The sequence below is a fragment of the Gigantopelta aegis genome, chromosome 4, assembly GCF_016097555.1.
Source record: "Gigantopelta aegis isolate Gae_Host chromosome 4, Gae_host_genome, whole genome shotgun sequence".
Taxonomy (NCBI): Eukaryota; Metazoa; Mollusca; class Gastropoda; order Neomphalida; family Peltospiridae; genus Gigantopelta; species Gigantopelta aegis.
Genome location: NC_054702.1, coordinates 11,064,090 through 11,084,473, shown reverse-complemented (window position 1 = coordinate 11,084,473; position 20,384 = coordinate 11,064,090). Strand labels below are relative to the sequence as shown.

Genomic DNA, 20,384 nt, shown 5'->3' with positions numbered 1-20,384 from the left:
AGTAAAGCTGGTTAAGAAATCTGTACCAGAGTACGAGAAAATACTTACATTTTGGAGATGACACCCTTGTCTTCAGTGTTTTCTGATTTAAAATCTTTTCTGCAAAATAATACACATTTTATCAAACCAGCATAAATCCATATTTTATTTCTTGAAAGAAAATCGAAAATATTTTAATACTTAACAGTGATGACCCACACCATTTCCTTTTTTGCTTTAATATATCATTTTTGACAAGGGGAAAACCCTCAATGTGTCCATGTGGGGTGGGGAGATACGGATAGATCCTATAATGCTCAGATTGAGTGGCCCACTATTTTTCTGTATCCCACTCCAACAAAGAAATACTGAAGTTATTAAAAGAAGCAAAATAATATCATAGGTATCTCACTTGAACAAAGTAATACTGTAGATACTTCACTCTAATACAGTAATACTATACATGTAAGTATCTCACACCAACAAACAATACAATAAAGTAATACCATATTTATCACTCCAAGAGTCTAATACCATAACAAAGTGATACTGTGGATACCACACTCCAATGAAGTAATACTGTAGGTATCTCACTCCAAAAAAGTCAATAATAGTTATTAAACACACAGACACAAAGTAATATTATAGATATGTCCCTCCAAGAGAAAGAAATATTGAAGATATCTCACACAACAAAATAATACCACACGTATCTAACTCCAAGAGACAAAGTAATATATAGATATCTCACTCCAAAAATGTAATACCGAAGATATCTCACATAACAAAAGAATACCACATGTATCTCACTCCAGAAGACAAAGTAATACTATAGGTATCTTACTCCAACAAAGTAATACCAAAGATATTTCACACCTACACAGACTGAAGAATTTCATAGATAAGACTGACCAGCAATGAGAAGAGTGTTCCAGTGTCTACACGAGATGGACGCCACGAGATGCAGAGATCCGAAGATAGCCCTGGGACGAGCAGTACACTGGCCGTTCGGTCCCTTACCCTGCTCAAACACAGCACCCAGTCGCCCACTCTCACCATTTCCAAATGAATAGATCTGGTTCTCTAAAAAAGTGTACGATATTAAACACTATTAATATCAACAGAAAACAGTTCTAAAATAGATGATAGGTAACAGACAATAAATATAACCATTAAATTAAATAAGCTCCCAACTAATACCTCCCTCCCTCCATCTCATCCATATCTGCCAAAGTTAAAACTCACTAACATTAATTACATACACATAAAGTGAATAATAATAAAAAAAAATAATTCATGTTCATGGTTAAATTACAAGCACAAAAAAAATCTTGAAAATTACCCCAAAACTATGCCATTTTACAGAATACTTGCTAGTTACCAGTGGTAGACACAACAGTAAATCCATCACCACACGCCACCTTTTCGACCCTCTGACCATGCCATTTTACAGAATACTAAGTGCTCATTACCAGTGGTGGATATGACAGTAAATCCGTCACCACACGCCACCTTCTCGACCCTCTGACCGGTCAGAACCCCGCCCACGCGACTCGCAGCCTCGTGTCTTCGGAAGTCACCCTGACCCAGCTGGCCGTGCTTGTTTGACCCAAACGTGAACAAGTAACCATACACTGAAACAAGAGCACTTTGATACAATCTTAGAATGAAAATACAATATAACATAAATAAATATTTATTTTGATATTGCTTTTTTAAAAGATATTTTTCGTTACCACAGAAATACTCTAAAAAGTTTAAGTGTGTAAATGGCTTTTAATTTAGCTTTATAAACATTAGAAATGATATTTAAGCTCTTTCATTTTGTAATGTATGAATATTAATATACGTTTCTGCATCCAGTTGTAAAAAGAAAAAAAAGAAGATTTCTTCCATTTCTAGTAGGCTTGCTACATATTAACAATAACTCCAAAGTACCTGCAGATTTCTTCCATAAATTATGTGTTATTGTATATATAAACACTATTATTACCAACAGAAAACATTTATCTCAGAGGAGACAGATACTCGGTCCAGAAATCCCATTAGATCAATCATGGATTTGCCTCCAACCTGGGCCTACTATACTGTTAGGATATAAAAAGTTAAAGTTTTTTTTGTTTAACAATACCACTAGAGCACACTGATTACTATAAATCAGGAAATGTTAATGCGCATAAAGTTTTAACTAATTTAGCAAGGCGATACAAGATGCTAAATTTAATGATACGTACATACAATACATTGTTTCTAAAAACTTGTGCAATTGTTTTGTTGGTGATTAACTTAATACACAATAATGGTTACATGCTATTGCTTAAACCAAAAAAATAACAATAACTGTAGTTACTTGGCATGCACATTTCTGCAATATTCTATTCAATTTGAGTTGTCTGTATAAACTGTATAATATCAGAATTGATTAAAAGTATAATATTCTTTAATTCAGCTGATTCAACAATTTAAGCTTTTTTTAACTTCTGTGTTTGATATGCAGACCTCGCTAAAGTTTTATGTCGTCAATATGTCACTTATTTAGATTTGGCTAAATTTTAAGAATGCTAATATTTTATGATTTACAGTAATTAGTTTTTTTATCCTCCACCCTCCAACCTAAGGCTTTTTAATTAACATGTAATCTGAATGCTAACATTCCATGCATAACTCCATCTGAACACATTGAGAATTATGTAATTGTTGAAGAGCACCCCCATTAACCCAGGGGAGGGGCAAAGTAATATAGAGTCTTCTCCAGTAGGATAAAAAGGACTGTCTTTTCTCTAAAGTAAAAGAGAACTCTTTTTTTTATTTAATGAGGGGGTGAGGGACTGATCCCCTGAACTCTTCTAGTTAAGGCCATGTATGTTTGTGTTGTTTAATAAAAAGAAACGAAATCGATGTCTTAAACATTTTAAAAGAAAAACCCCAACCGTATAATGACTTTAACCACTGTAAAAATATTTCAACATACAATCAACAACCGCAGCGTGTGTTTTCCCTGCAGCCACTGACACAATGTTGTACTGACTTAGTGGTTTGACCGTGGTGAACGTGTATTTACATGGGATGTCGTATGTCTGAAACAAAAACAGCAGCAGTGTTACACAAAATCAACTAAGTCTGCCAAAATATACTGAATCAAATTAAAAACTTCACAACCGTTTCATCTTGGCTAATTAGCAAATATGACAGAAGAACGTGTTAAATAAGGGGTATTTTTGTATTGTATGATGTCCAAAGAAAGAATAGGAATAAATGTTGAGTCAAAAATCTGTTCGATGCGCCCACAGCATTTGTCAAAACCACAAACAGTCAAAATTATAATTCACAAGCAGAGTACTGAATGAGGAAAATGCTTGTAATGGGATCTTCGTTCAATCTAGCAGAGTACTGAATGAGGAAAATGCTTGTAATGGGATCCTCGTTCAATCTAGCAGAGTACTGAATGAGGAAAATGCTTGTAACAGGATCCGTGTTCAATCTGGCAGAGTACTGAGTGAAGAAAAATGCTTGTAATGGGATCCTCGTTCAATCTAGCAGAGTACCGAATGAGGAAAATGCTTGTAACAGGATCCTCGTTCAATCTGGCAGCGTACATGTACAAGAGAATACTATTAGCAGTCAAGTCCATGAATTAAAAAACCCACTTTTATATATCACAGCAGGAAAAAACAACAAAAACTCAACAAAGACTGAAAAAAAAAAAAAAAATGTCCTAACCTGAGCCTTTCTCTTTCTAAGTCCAGATGTTTTAGAATTGAAGCCCAGTTTGTTGTGTTCATTGCTGCCACATGCCAGCAGGCGGCCATTAGCCGAGACTAGAAATGATCCATCAGATGCTGCACATACATGTTTCACTTCATGCTTGCCAGGAATTGCTACCTGTCAACAAGCAGAAAAGAAAAGGAATACATCATTACAGAAGAATACATCACTTCAGCACATTTCAAACAATGGCTGGTTGATTAAAAAAAAATATGGTTATAAATTACACTTAGTCCAAGGAAAGAAAACATAGGCCTACTACTACCAAAACACAGACTACTTCTTTCAAACTGTAGCAATGGATCTTTTATTTACAGTTTCCCATGAACAGGACAGCTAGTACATACTATGACCTTTGATGTACCAGTTGTGGGGCACTAATTGGGTGGGAGAAAAAACTGAATCCATTGTGGGTGATGGATCCTGTGACCCATCGCACCTCAATCGGGTGTCCAACCATTGAGCTGCAAAGATTAAACACTTCTCAATACACAGTCCAACTGTTTTTCCTGTCCACAACAAGGAATCTACAAAAAGTGACCTGTTTTATACTCAGATGAAAAATACATTCGTATAGTGGGGTGTATGAAAAAAAAAAACCTCCTGTATAGTGAGGTGTTCATACATTAGCAGCCAGTAGGTGCTCTTTGTAAAAGGATTGTATACTTGTGTGATGTCACTATTTTCAATCATTTATTTTTTTATTTAAATAGTCAAACCCACTCTAGCAGTCACCTGTGTTAATAGAGAACATTTTTATTCTCCCAAACCATCTAATACAGTATAATAAATTGACCTGTATTAAGCAGCAACATGTCTAAAAAGGCCATTTTATGATACTCCGTTTGGGGGTGACTGCTTAACACAGTTTGACTATAAAAAATTAAACTACAGACAAAGTATATTGAATTATAAAAGACAAAAAGTAAAAATTTATAAAACTAATTAAAAATATAATGATTCAAATATTACAAATATGAAACAAAAGAATAAATTTATTAATTACAATGTTCTAAATTTATAAAGAAGAATTTTTACCTTTTGAGGAAAATTAAAACTCTCCTCTGAATTAAGACCTAGTCTTCCTGAAAGTAAAAGATAAATCATAAAAGCAATCATGAATGCATAAATATATAATATGGATAAATAATTACTGGCCACATGGCCACAAATGTGCGTAAGTTAATCCGACTTTACATATTTTTTGCCTAATTTTAATCCACATTAACTGATCTAAAAAATAAAAATTAGAAAAACACTATTCACATATGAACATTATTTTATGTATTTATACAAATTATAAACGACAATATGTGAATAAAAATTATAAATTTGTCACCCCTTAACTTGGTTTATATGTCAAAAATGAATCCAATAGTCAAAAGGTTAATAAAAAGGAACAGCAGGGTCAACCATTGGTTTTTAACACAGAAGCAATTTGTATATTACGAACATACAGTCTTTGAACCATCAGGAATATCAAGCTGATCTGAAGAACTCTCTCCTAAAATGGTGCTGCGTGACTATTCACACAGTTTTTGAATAGTGCTATATAAAATCCAGAATTAAGAATAAATTCCCGAACAGGTTCATCCATGTACATGATACAACATACCGAACTCTCCACAGCCCCAGGTATACACGTGTCCACGTTTTGTTAAAGCGACGACATGAGCGTCTCCACAAGACACTTCTCGTACAGGAATATCCGCGAAGAAGTTCACCGGTATGGGAGACAACTTTTCCTCCTGACCCTCATTCCTACAGCCGAGACACCCGTAATAGTTTGAACCAAACGCAAATACGGCTCCCTCATCTGAAACACGAGTCTCTCATTTGAAAGTCAATAATTAAATTTCTGTTGTTACTATGAAACACAATTTTTATTTGTACCTCAATAAATGTCATGATGCAATAAAAAATGGGGTATAATGGAAGTATTTTTCATCATCTGTATTGTAAGTATTTTCGTAACTTTTGAGGTGGTTAGGAACAGTAAATATAATAATAAAACATATAAATAATACATTATTGAACACATGTTCAGTGTTGTTCAGTTTTAAATCACTGTTAGTTTTTCATTGTTAGTTTTTACAATTTTCTACAAAGAACTTCTTCCCTAAATTCACAATTGCATGTCAAAGGATGGCCAGTTGCTTCTTTTATATGATAGTTTCCATGAGCCAATAGTTTTTTGTTTAATTCTGTTACATTTCAATTAATTTAAATATTTCTTAAGGTTGACCACCTCATGTCAAAGAGAGTGACAATGACGTGTAAAAAAAACCCCAAATAAATAAATAAGTAAAATAAATTTAAAAACAAACCTAAAACAAATTTTTTATAACAATTAAAAACTTTCACAAATGTATATTCATTTATTACCAATTTAATTAAATATATCTGAAACTCTTAGTACATTATAAATTAAATTCCATTTATTTATAGTAATTTAATTCTGTACATACACCATAAATCTCCAAGACAGTTTATCAGGCAAAACTCAACAATCATTGTTCTAGAATTATAAGATTTACAGTCTGTGATGATAAAAGAAACAGCACAATTCCAAATTAACAATTCATTATATATAATTATCCTAGATGTCTATGAAGACTACAGGATAAAATGATAAACGATGGCCAACCTGTGACACACAAAGTAAAGTCTTCCCCACAGGAGACCTGCTCCACAGAGTTCTCTAGTAAAGCATCAACTCTCTTGGGAGCCTTGTATGACGCCACATCACCGTGACCAAGCTGTCCAACAATAGCAGTGTCTCCGTGAACATTCTGTGCAAATATACCAATATATATATATATATATATTATCATTATCAACATCATTAATACCCAGCTGTTCAAGTGTCTCCGTGAACATTCTGTGCAAATATACCAATATATATATATATATATTATCATTATCAACATCATTAATACCCAGCTGTTCAAGTGTCTCCGTGAACATTCTGTGCAAATATACCAATATATATATATATATATTATCATTATCAACATCATTAATACCCAGCTGTTCAACAATAGCAGTGTCTAAAGAACATTCTGTGTAAATATACCAATATATATATATATATATTATCATTATCAACATCATTAATACCCAGCTGTTCAACAATAGCAGTGTCTCCATGAACATTCTGTGCAAATATACCAATATATATATATATATATTATCATTATCAACATCATTAATACCCAGCTGTTCAACAATAGCAGTGTCTAAAGAACATTCTGTAAATATACCAATATATATATATATATATATATATATATATATATTATCATTATCAACATCATTAATACCCAGCTGTTCAAGTGTCTCCGTGAACATTCTGTGCAAATATACCAATATATATATATATATATTATCATTATCAACATCATTAATACCCAGCTGTTCAAGTGTCTCCGTGAACATTCTGTGCAAATATACCAATATATATATATATATATATATTATCATTATCAACATCATTAATAGCCAGCTGTTCAACAATAGCAGTGTCTAAAGAACATTCTGTAAATATATATGAACCACTCAGGTGTGCAGGAGAGGGGGTTGGGAGTTGAAACCCCACCTGCTCCAAGAATTATTTTTTCAAATATATTTTCTGGGGGAGCATGACCCGACCACTCCTAAAAACAATGTTCATCATAGTTTTAAGACTCCCCCTGCAAAATGTCCTGCACATGCACCTGACACCAGCCCTCGAAATAAGCCGTAATCAGCACAACTGATTAGTAGGTTACATGGTATTCTAGATTCAGTCCTATTCTCGGTTCAATAGAAAGCAAAATACATGTAGACTGTCGATCAGAATGGGTCATACTAAACACCAGACGAATGGATCATTCTAAAGGATCACACTTAACATTGAAGTTTACAGTCAGTAAATTTCTGTGTGTTTGGATGTTTAGTAAGACCCATTCAATTCCCAAGGATTTTTAGCACCATAAGAAATAAAACAAACACATTATTAGAGACATGTTATTTCATATGCATTGTGAACAAAAACATGATTGCAAATGAAGTATTGGTTATGGAAAAATACTTATTTTGAGCGCTGTTAACCTTCTGACTACTGCAGGGAAGATATCTCGTCCGACTTCACACCAGTCGACATATTGTACACTGTATACAGTGCATTCCCCAATTACTATTTCCGACACGACACTCACCGAAAAGACTTGTATAACAGGAAACAGAAGACAACTCAGCTTCCTGTATCTTTAGGTTTTTGTTTTTGTTTTGAAAATAACTTCATATTTTGAGTTGAAAAAGTGATTTTTGGCAAGTATTTTCGCTTGACAACAATGGCGGCACATTGTGGTAATTTTCAGCTGATTGTCACAGCTAATTTGATAATATTTATTATCGTTTTATCAACAACAAAAATCACCAAATATTGGGATATGAATCATAGTTCGTTTAAAAAAAAAAAATTCTGGTCAAAAAACCAGTTATTGGGAATAATGGACATAAATACTGGACAGCTGGCCACAAATGCCAGTAAGTAAATGCGATTGAATATACTGATCTAAAATATCATAAAAATTATAAAAACCCTCGAAAATAATACTTACTGATTCAAATATGAACTTTACTTTATGTATTTATAAATTATTTAAGTGAATATATGTTAGTAAAAATTATAAACTTTTACCCACTCAACGTGGCTTTTGTGAAAAAATTAATCCAGTAGTCTAAAGGTTAAATTATCAAAGTATAACCTGACACCCAGTTAAGTCAAACGACTTACCGCCCATGTGAAGAGCTCCTTCTCAAATGTGATGGCAGCAAAATGGGAATGACCAGCAGCAACCTGTTAGCCAAGTATGAAAAAGAAAATGTTGGTGATGATAGCTCAACAAAGATTTAGAGTTCTAAGTGTTTCAAAATTAGTTTCATCTCTCAAGTATGACTTGATGCCTTAACACAGACTTAGAAAAATATACATAATGATGGAAATATTAATTTTAACTTTTAAAACATGAAGGTTATATAGTGCATCATATTTTTCTTAGATCTTAAATACAATCTGTCTATTGAAATAGGAGAAGGCTATATGACAGTGGGGTTCCTCTCTCACTATTATCACAATAACATTGTATGGCCCAAGCATTGACTCAGTCTGTTATGACTTTTGTTCATAATAAATCGCTACCTGCGCCTTGTTGACTATATTATATTATATACTATATTATATTATATCCTTGTAGTTTTTATACAGGTCTCAACAGTAAAAAACATAAACTTAATCTATACCAAAAATTATTATTATTGATGTGGACAAAATAAATACATCCATGGATCGGTATTAACAGACAAGTTTGGATGCATGTAACCTCCTATATTACCTGAATCGGACTCTTTTCTCGTGTAAACATTTCCAGCTTCTGTGGTGTTCTTTTACCCCCACCCCACTGATACACCTACAACAGAAAATGAAAATAAAACTGATGAAACACACGAACAAATAACACTGTGATGTTTTGGTAATCATAAACAATCTGACAGTTTTGGGTTAGCCCAGTGTTAACTTCTGTTAGGTGCTGACAAAAATATAAATGAAAAATATGTAGTGTGGGTATTAAGATATAAATAGAAAAAAAAAAAAAAAAATGTTTTAAATTAGTAACAAGTATTCTGAGACAACAGCTAAATCAATACATATCCCCTACCTGGATGTTACCTAGTTCAAGGGACATAACTGTGAAAAACATGGATACATTTAATTTTTGACAGAAATAAAGAAATGGTTTATTTAACGCTGCACTCAACACATTTTATTGATGGTTATATGATGTCAGACATATGGTTAAAGACCACACAGATATTGAGAGAGGAAACCAGCTGTCGCCATTTCATGGGCTACTCTTTTTGATTAGCAGCAAGGGATCTTTTATATGCACCATCCCAGACAGGGTAGTACATACCACAGCCTTTGACATACCAGTCGTGGTGCACTGGCTGGAATGAAAAATAGCCCAATTGACAATTTTTGACAGTCATGGCCTTGTGAATAAATTCCCATGAAAGTCAAACAATCTGTAACTGTACATGATAAACTATACACAAAATTTGAGATCAAATCTCGAGGCATTGCAAAAAAAAGTCTGGAAAAATTATGTATGACAGACGGATGGTGACAAAACCTATAATAGTTTTGTTCAGTTTTAATAAGTGTAGACACAGAAGAGGAAAAACATCTGCACTATGGAAATGTATATCCCAATGACTGCAACTGCTGTCATTGTCATTAAGTTTGAACCCTGCGCGGGTGCGATCGCGCTCGTACAGCTCACGTAATTTCAATCTGACGAGTGTAAAAAAACAGAGCACGTTACTCTCAACAAACGGCGCACGTAAAATAGATGGGTATATTTATTTCTACTGTTTACAAAAATCAAGTTTTCATAGCACACTAAGCTGATAGGAAGGTCCTTTTATTAAAACAATAAAAATTGAAAACATGGCAGTGGCTTCCATGCAGTCATTAAACTGGTATTTCTCTTCGTTGAACAAATCGGGAAAAACTGGTTTAATAGTTTTGTAGACATACCAGTCAAAATCCAATCGGAGCCTATTTTATTTATTTTTGAAAGTGATTTTTTACTCGCCTTAGCATATTGAGGTGTACGATTTTCCACTCGCCTATAATTTTAAAAAACCAAGGACTGAAGTGGTGTTAGTGGGAAAATGTGTTTCAATGGGAGCAGTGGTTTGCACCCCTCTGACTGAATCAGTGGGCACAAAGAGGCTTGATTATGCCTCTCAAGAACGAAAGTCTGCAAATGTGTGATGTAATCAACATTCATTCTAGTGTAGTTGTATTAAAAAGAAACACACTTGGTAAAATAGGTGTTCAAAGGAGAACAGTTTTCGACTGTATTATATTGTATGTTATACATATAATGTGATACAACCGAAAACTTGTATATACAATGAAATACAATTTGAAAACTATTATATATATATATATATATATATGTATGTATGTATGTATGTATAACAGTTTTCGTTGTATCACATTGTATGTATTATGTACCTCACACATCTTGGACTCCACGACTGGCACCGAGTCACAAACAGAAATGGCCGACTGCCGTGCTCGGCGTGCATGAGAGTTCAGTCTCCAGACTCGCTCTTCAAGTTCTCTGTCAAATTAAAACATAGTTCTACAATGAGGTCATCCAAACACAAATTGTCAAATGTGAGTGGATGCTCAATTTGACAAATATAAAATAAATATTTCATATTTCCTGTGAGTGGCACAAATTTCACCATACCGTAATTTATAAACTACATGAGTACAATTAACACACGACACTAAGTAAAAACAGCAACATATTTGAATTTTTAAAAAGTGGATTATATATTTTGACAGACTCACTTTCAATTTGTAAAAAAAAAATGTATTCTATATTTTGACCTACTTACTTTCAATTTGTAAAAACGGGACAATATTTCAAAATCCTAGGTAACTAATTGTTTAATGCAATGAATTATATTTCCATAACCCAAGGTTTAAATGTACCTAACCCTAACACAACTGTACTACACTGATGTTACAAATGTATTTAAACAAACTGATTTTACAACAAAGTAGCGTTTTTTTCAATCTGCATATTGATGTGTTTCACATCAAATGTTCAAAAATCAGTCTAGAATAAATTAATTTTCAGAATGTATGAAGTTCTGGATATCCTGAAGATTACAATTTTTAATTTCATAATTTATTGGTTTGATGGTTCTGATCAATTTAAAGTTATGAACAAAAATTAGCCCTGTAGTACCGGTACATTCTATATTTTGACGAACTCACTTTGAATTTGTAAAACAGTATATCTGACTCTTAATTTGTCCGTGTAAAAAAAGTGGATTCTATATTTTGACGAACTCACTTTGAATTGGAAAAAAGAGGATTCTATATTTTGATGAACCTACTTTGAATTTGTAAAAAGTGGATTCTATATTTTAACCAACTCACTTTGAATTTGTAAAAAATGGATTCTATATTTTGACAAACACCTCTTTGACTTTGTAAAAAGTGGATTCTACATTTTAACCAACTCACTTTGAATTTGTAAAAAGTGGATTCTATATTTTGACGAACTCACTTGGAATTTGTAAAAAGTGGATTCTTTAACACATCTTCTGCCGTGGGTCTTTCAGGTGGATTCTACATTAAAATATAATAACCACATGAAACATCAGATAATATACATCCATACATGTGTAATTTGTCAGGTGCAAGCTCCATACTTAAGCTAATTAGTGTCAGAGATTTGAAACATTTACAACTATTAGTTATTTTTTTAAATACATGGTTTGTCAATTTTAGCTGCTTTTTAATTAAAAATTAAAATGTTGAGACACATCGAGTCATTCAACAATTATGTAACTAAAATTCTGTTATTTTTCCACCTACCATTCCCCCCATAATTGATACTAAATTCACTTTTCAGTGTAAAGTTATTTTTTTCCTTCATACAATAAAAATTAATTAATGAAAGACCCCAAGCAGCACATACTTTCTTCAACATGTCGTTGAGCAGAGAGCTGATAGCTGTAGAGTACTGACTTGAATCAATTCCTTTGTGATCTGTCAACACAATGTCGTATGCCAGCTTTAGTGGATTCTGAAAAAAACATCCAAGAATAACATTTATCTGTATTTAAGAAAAGACCGCAATTATTTTTTGGTTCATTGAAGTATGAACCGAAAAAACAATGTGCACACTTTTGTTCGATTCATAATTGCATGAACCAAACTCAAATCTTATAATTAAATTTATATGCATACTTAACTGAATTTATTTTGTTTAGCTTTAAATATGCCTGTAGTATCGTTTGTGTAAACTTCATTGATACTTTTGCAAACGTTTATTTACTATTATTTGAATCAGGTGATTTTTTTTTATAAGCGACACCATTTTATCTAGCTGCTGTGCATTTTTACGGATCATTTTGTTATATTGGAAGGAATTGTCCTATTCGTGTTTAGTTTATATTTTTTGAAAGTGAATGAAGGGAACGTGTCTAACATTTATGCTGTCGGTGGAACTGTTTAATCTTCGCCAACAGCTGTAGAACATCACTTAAAAAGTAAGTTACAGGTGTGATGTTTCCTTCATGATTCTCTGACCACCAACCGAGTCTCATGTCATGATTAGTGAAGAGGATTGTTGTTTTTTTAATCAAAGAAAGAAAGAAAGAAATGTTTTATTGAATGACGCACTCAACACATTTTATTTACGGTTATATGGCGTCAGACATATGGTTAAGGACCACACAGATTTTGAGAGGAAACCCGCTGTTGCCACTACATGGGCTACTCTTCTGATTAGCAGACAGGGATCTTTTATTTGCGCTTCCCACAGGCAGGATAGCCCAAACCATAGCCTTTATTGAACCAGTTATGGATCACTGGTCAGTGCAAGTGGTTTACACCTACCCATTGAGCCTTGCGGAGCACTCACTCAGGGTTTGGAGTCGGTATCTGGATTAAAAATCCCATGCCTCGACTGGGATCCGAACCCAGTACCTACCAGCCTGTAGACCGATGACCTACCACGACGCCGGTTTTTGTTTTTTGTTTTTTTAATCAATGTGTATAGATCTACATGTCTACTCTGCTATAACATTTTCCATCAATTTATCGTATACATTTTTAAAGTTGCTTTTATAGCTTTCACATGTATTTTTTTCAAAATATCTAAATATGGTTGCCTGAATAATCCGGCTTGTTGCATAAAAGTAGTGAGAGTCAGTGGGGTGGGGGGTGGGGTGGGGGGGGGGGTGAGGTAGTAGTAGGCATGGCTTAAATTTGTTCAGTTCATCAAGATATGAACGAAAAAAGGTACGCACCTCTGTGGACCAATCAGATTACCGTAAAGTGTATAGACGCAAAGAAAATTTAATTGTTATAATTTATACCATTTTGTTAGTTATGAATTTATTAATGATCTGTCATATGCCAACTTTAGCAGATTCTAAAAATCAGGCACAATCTGTATCTGTATTGATACACTTGTTATAGTTATAATAGTTAAAGCAGAAATCTTAAGAATATTATATATTTTTATATTTAATTTTTATTTTTAATTCTGAAAAAACCCAAGCATATTTATACACTTATAATAGGTGATAATACTTTAAAAAAGGTTTGTTTGTTTTGTTTAACAACTCCATTAGAGAAAATTAATCATCGGCTATTGGATGTCAAACATTTTAATACAGTCTTAGAGAGGAAACCCGCTACATTTTTCCATTAGTAGCAAGGGATTATTTATATGCACCATCCCAAAGACAGGATAGCACATACTGTAACCGTTGATATACTAGTTGTGGTGCACTGGCTGAAATGAGAAATAGCCCAATGGATAATAATACTTAAAGCGGCAATCTTAAGAATATATATATTTTTTTTTTTTTTTTTTTTTTTTTTAAAGATTTTTAAAACCAAGCAAACTGTTTATCCATATTAATTTTATAATAATAAAATCTTTATTTATAGAAAGTAGCTCAGTTAGTTTTAATGTGATCTATCTTGTAAAACCATCCCATTATAGTAGTGGCTGAAATATATCCCCCCCCCCCCACCCCCCCAAAAAAAAAATGGGCTGGGAAAAACGCTGATTTGCTGTAATTTTGTCAGTTACTTAATTGATTTTAGAATGAATGTAATATATATATATATATATATATATAAACCCAATATTATGTTTGACATACTGATCCTTGGAAAGTTCTTGTGAGTGTCAGCAGCTCGTAGAGAACACAGCCAAGAGCCCAGATGTCACACATGAAGTCATACCTGAATTAAAAATGAAAGAAGAAACTATAAAGAAAATATACTGCTCGTTAGTAACTACATATGAATCATTATCTGTATTTAAGTCTGTTTAAGAAGTAGTTAAATGTGAAACGTGGAAGGCACTTTCAGTATTACTTGTTTTTTTCTTGTCCCCAGACCATTAGACAGTGCCAGGGTTGGGGAGTCTTACTTTTTTATTACTTTATGCCTGGTTGCAGGTCTGTTACAATATTTCCTCCATGCATACTTGGTTCAACAAGCATTCTGAGAGGGCTGCTATTAAAGCAATATACATGATCCCCTACTGGGCCCAACAAATATTTTGTATCTCCTAGTTCAATGGTCAAAACTCTGTGCAAAATTGGCAAATTGCCATGCAAGTCACATTTCGTCTGTAACAGTACATGATAAAGCTATACACAAAATTTTAGCTCAGTATCTTAAGGCACTGTGAAACAAAAAGTCGGGAAAACTAATTTTCGTATCTCCACAACTCCATGAAAAATGGGTAAATGGTCATGAAAGTCAAGCTTGATCTGTAACAGTACACGATAAAGCTACATGTATACACAAACTTCCAGATGAAATATCTTGAGGCACTGTGAAAAAAATCTGAAAAACTAAATGTGGGACAGACAGACAGACAAACGGACAGAAGGATGTAAATGAAACCTATGGTCAGACCAGTACAGGACTAATAACATTATATTTTATGGCTGATGGGTATACAATAAAACTGACTCCCGTGTGTCTAATTCTGGTATAAGCTTTAGTTTTTCTGACAGGCCATCTAAAAAAAATTGAAATATTGTCCCCTGCATAAATGTTCTTAAGATAATAATATGTATAACAGCCTTCTATGTTAACTTTTTCATCTAGGAGCCAGATGGCACTTACTTCAATTTTTTATATAGATAGTCTGAAAAATGTTTTAGTCACCAAATTCTTTTTTTTAGCACATGCAACCAAATCAGTGACAATGACGAGAGCTATATATTATAAGACAGATTGCAATTTACAATTTTAATCAGGTCTCTCATACTTGTAAAGTTATACAGTTCAAGTATTTTAAAATCTGTTCCTAACTTTCCAAATATAAAATATATGAATAACTGTAGCACGCTTTGGTGTCGGCCCCTTTGATTTTACCCGTGGTGTATACCATAGTTAGACCACGGGCGTGTCTGACCTAAATTTTAGCGATTGCTGAATGGCTGAAGAAAGTTACGCCTACAGGTCACATATAGTTCAGCAGGAAGTAAATCAGAACATTGTTTTAAAAAGTAACACTTTTACTAACATTACTAATAAAGCTACAATATAAATCTGTAATGGGGGCATGGTACAAGCTAGTTACATCATCCTTTTCCGAGAGATTTGTCTAAATAGACCATGGTTATTGCAGCCGTTGAGTGTCGGGTGTAATAGATCTCGGGCTACGCCCTCGATCATTACACCTGTCACTCAATGGCCGCAAAAACTGTGGTCTAACTAGAAAAATATCTTGGAAAAGGATGATGTAACTATAACTTATTACACTATAATACTTACAAAATAATCAACAAACTGTACAACAATGTGAACTTACGTTTCTCCTTTCATGAGTTCTGGAGACATGTAATAAGGTGTTCCGACTATCTAGAAAAATAAATAAACATGATATATGACAATGTCAGAGAAATACAGCCACTGAAAGAAAAGAAAGAAATGTTTTATTTAACGACGCACTCAACACATTTTATTTATGGTTATATGGCATCAGACATATGGTAAAGGACCACACAGATTTTGAGAGGAAACCTGCTGTCGCCACATAGGCTACTCTTTTATGACAGGCAACAAGGGATCTTTCATTTGCGCTTCCCACAGGCAGGATAGCACAAACCATGGCCTTTGTTGAACCAGTTATGGATCATTGGTCAGTGCAAGTGGTTTACACCTACCCACTGAGCCTTGCGGAGCACTCACTCAGGGTTTGGAGTCGGTATCTGGATTAAAAATCCCATGCCTCGACTGATCCGAACCCAGTACCTACCAGCCTGTAGACTGATGGCCCAACCACGACGCCACCGAGGTTACAGCCACTGAATACATACATCTACATGAACCGGTCTGTACAAGCCATGCAATAAGAACACACTGGGGTTACTTCATTATTAATTATGATTAGGTGAGGGAAATGCGAAAAGCCACATATTTGTCAAAGTGAGGTCAAGCATATTTTGGCACGTGTTTTGGCATCTCACTGTTCATTAATACTTATGTTCATGCTTATATCCAATTAAGGTTCAAGCACACTGTCCTGGACATACATCTCAGCTATCTGGACTGTCTGTCCAGGACAGTGGGTTAGTGGAAAGAGAAGCCTTACACCTACCCATTTAGTTGTTAACCTTGCTCTGGGTGGGAGACGGTACCGGAATGCAAACACAATACCTACCAACCTTAAGTCTGATCGCTTAACCGCAAGACCATGCACAAACACATTAGAGGAAACTCCCTGCTGTCACATAGGCTACCTCTAACAATAAAGGCAATCGTTTTATATGCACTTGTCCATAAATACCGGTACTGGCTGACAGGCACGGCACAGCAGAGCAGGGAGGGCTCTAGCGCTCAAATAATTGTGAATAAAAAATATTATTGGTAGTAAATCTTAAAGCAGAGATGAATTTAACTTGTAAAATGCAGGAAATTACATTTCAGGACATCTAATTTTCAAACTTTTATGGGAGAGCATACCCCGAACCCCCTAGAAACTTTGCTTTGCACCCTCTATCTCAGTCAGCTGTCCCCCCCCCCCTCCAATGTCTATTTACTTCCGCTGTGCCTGCTGGCTGCGATGGAGTAAAATTTAAGTTCCTTGAGGGTGATTGGTCTTGTGACCCATTGCAGCTCAAACAAGCAGACTATCACTGAGCTATATTCTGCAGGGAACTTTTTGTTCAGTATCGTGTCGTGATTCACTATGCATGTTTCAGAGATTGCTACACCATTCAAAAACATGAAACAGTAGTTGCTAATCAATTTTTCATTGACTAGAGAAACATCGCTAATCAAGATTTTGAAAACAAAAATGTACTCTGTTCTGCCCTATGAAGGCTATGAGTCAGAATTATCAAATGTCTCACGACCAGTAGCTGGTATGTTATTTATAAATGTGCCCTTGTCATGTCATTAAACATCATGGGTCTTAAGACCCCCCCCCCCCCCCCCCCCCCCCCCCCCCCCCCCCCCCCCCCCCCCCCCACGAAATCCAATTCACCATAAAATATTTAAATGAACAGGCTGTCACAAAAATTACATACAGACTGAGCCTGGGCACCAGTTTCCAGGATTTTGGAAATTCCGAAGTCTCCTAGTTTAAGCAGGTCCATTTTAGTAAGAAAGATATTCAGCGTCTTGATGTCCCTGTATAAATAACACATAAAACATAAAATTAAAAACCTATGTTTCAAAGCTATGATAGCAAACTTTTGCTGAACTGGTTCAATTGAAAAATTCCCTCCCTTTCTTTTATAGTCATCCATGCAGAAATGAAGTAAAATGTATATAATAGCAGAATGAAGTAGGTAATTATATATTGTTATATACATTTTTGTAGGCTTAACCGTATTAAAAGACCCATGCAGTAAAACTACATACAAGCAAATTAATGTGAAATTAATGCGAGTAAGATATTAATGCGAAAAATGTATCTGATGCAATAATTACATGTAGTTGCATCTATTAGAATAAAAGTGCTATTTTATGTCATTAGAAAGTAATTGTGTAATAAACAAGATAAAACAAACAAAAGGAATGTACTAGTATTCTGGGCAAGCGAAAAAAGCCCAGTCAATTGGTTGTTGTTGATACTAAGTATAGATATACTATGTACATCTTATCATTGCTGTGGTGCTCTGCATAAAAGGTGCAGAAAATTATTATCGACTATCACAAATGGCTAGCTTCTACTGGTTTAACTGTCAAAACTAATGCCAACAAATACTGTTATAATTGATGTGAGATAAAACTAAAGTAAATTTTGTGAAAATAACTCATTATTTTTGTTTTGCAGTGTGATCTTTAAAAATTGCATTTGCCAGATGCATTAATAAAAAATATGGTACGCATTTTAGTTTGTACCTGTCTCAACACAATAATACCAAGATGCATTAGTTTAATAATTTACAGTATTCACCTGTGAATAATTCCATACTGGTGTATGTGTGCCAAAGCTGATGCAAGCTGGAATAGGTACCACAAGACAACCTGTGAACAGAAAATCAGAATGTATTAGGAAGGAAGGAAATGTTTTATTTAACGACACACTCAACACATTTTATTTATAGTGATATGGCATCGGATATATGGTTAAGAACCACACACAGAGCATATATTAGGAATTCACAAGGTGTACCATAAAGACAACACAATAAGAAACTAATAATCAAAATAGAAAATAGTGTTATTCAGCGCTTAATGGTTTGAAAATTGTTGGAAAGCAATAAACTGCAGCTCTCCTGAAAGTATGTACACGTACAACAGGAATTGCTCTCAATCAGGGCCAAATTGAAAGTAATTTAATTGGAGTAAAATAAATTAGCAATATATCAATGTTACTGTGTGGTGAAGCAAACAATTTTTTGCACAAGTGGAAATCATTTTGAGTGAGCAATTTCTCACATCAAACCATAACTGGGACTAATTATTTATATTTAAGTGCATGCTACATGTACTAAATGCAACAGTTAAGTCAGACTTAATACCAAATTCTTATAATATGGTATATAAGAACATTCACTTTTAGTGTGTAATAAAATGTATTATACATTTGTATTTTAAAAATAAAATTGTCTCAAATATTGTGCAGATAATGTGGTGTCCTGAGAAAATATAAATAAATGTATTACAACTCACAGAATAATAAATTGTCTCCCCTCCCATTAGAAATCATATTAATATATTACTAACCACTCCAGTTGCTGGTATTAGAAAACAATTCAAGAAACTTTCCCGTAGTACTCTTCCATTATGGCTGCATGTATCCTGTTCCTACATGTAATTTTAACACAAACTATATTTCCATTCTAAAACAATGAAGAATTAAAGAAAAACTTACATCTTCAGAAAAGAACTTTGTCTGGTGAGAAATTTTGGTATACAGAGTTCCACCTGGAAAAAAAATGTATAACATACAAATTACATAAAATCAGAATTGATGTTTTCTCAAAAGATAGATATATTGCAACACATATGTCAGTTTATTTAAGGACTGTCTGTAATTTCTTTTACGTTCATCACATTATTAACAAACAAACAAACAAAATCATTAGCAAATTATATGAATCAGCAAAACCCTTCACACATAAGATTGTAGATGATTTTGTTGGTTCCTACCCTGAGGAATGTGAACGAAATAAGACAATTTTTATAATTAAATTTTATAATCTCAGGGCAGCATGCATGGTGCTGATTAAGGCAAGATTGTGCTAGACTATTGAGGTATGGTGCCGCACTGTGCTAGACTATTGAGGTATGGTGCCGCACAGTATTAGACTATTGAGGTATGGTGCCGCACAGTGTTAGACTATTGAGGTATGGTGCTGCACTGTGCTAGACTATTGAGGTATGGTGCCGCACAGTATTAGACTATTGAGGTATGGTGCCGCACAGTATTAGACTATTGAGGTATGGTGCCGCACAGTGTTAGACTATTGAGGTATGGTGCCACACCGCACTAGACTATAGTATTGAGGTATGGTGCCGCACCATGCTAGACTATTGAGGTATTGTGCCACACCGTGCTAGACTATTG

At 34.1% G+C, this 20,384-nt stretch overlaps 1 protein-coding gene across 3 annotated transcripts in view; it reads right to left on the bottom strand.

Annotated features, from left to right (window-relative positions):
* LOC121372657 (serine/threonine-protein kinase Nek9-like) overlaps positions 1–20,384 on the bottom strand; it is a 43,439-nt gene that overhangs the window by 16,314 nt on the left and 6,741 nt on the right. For all 3 annotated transcript variants that reach the window (XR_005957962.1, XM_041499101.1, XM_041499103.1), the window contains exons 3-20: positions 19,689–19,741; positions 18,768–18,838; positions 17,893–17,995; positions 16,173–16,222; positions 14,503–14,584; positions 12,300–12,407; positions 11,886–11,947; positions 10,814–10,922; positions 9,123–9,197; positions 8,525–8,587; positions 6,392–6,536; positions 5,360–5,560; positions 4,783–4,829; positions 3,700–3,861; positions 2,951–3,056; positions 1,452–1,613; positions 892–1,062; positions 49–99 (exon numbers count right to left, since the gene is read on the bottom strand). Coding sequence is in view for 2 of the 3 variants with exons in the window: in XM_041499101.1 (XP_041355035.1) it covers positions 49–99; positions 892–1,062; positions 1,452–1,613; positions 2,951–3,056; positions 3,700–3,861; positions 4,783–4,829; positions 5,360–5,560; positions 6,392–6,536; positions 8,525–8,587; positions 9,123–9,197; positions 10,814–10,922; positions 11,886–11,947; positions 12,300–12,407; positions 14,503–14,584; positions 16,173–16,222; positions 17,893–17,995; positions 18,768–18,838; positions 19,689–19,741 (1,821 nt within the window). In the remaining variant the exon portion in view is untranslated. The remainder of the gene's footprint in view (positions 1–48; positions 100–891; positions 1,063–1,451; positions 1,614–2,950; positions 3,057–3,699; positions 3,862–4,782; positions 4,830–5,359; positions 5,561–6,391; positions 6,537–8,524; positions 8,588–9,122; positions 9,198–10,813; positions 10,923–11,885; positions 11,948–12,299; positions 12,408–14,502; positions 14,585–16,172; positions 16,223–17,892; positions 17,996–18,767; positions 18,839–19,688; positions 19,742–20,384) is intronic.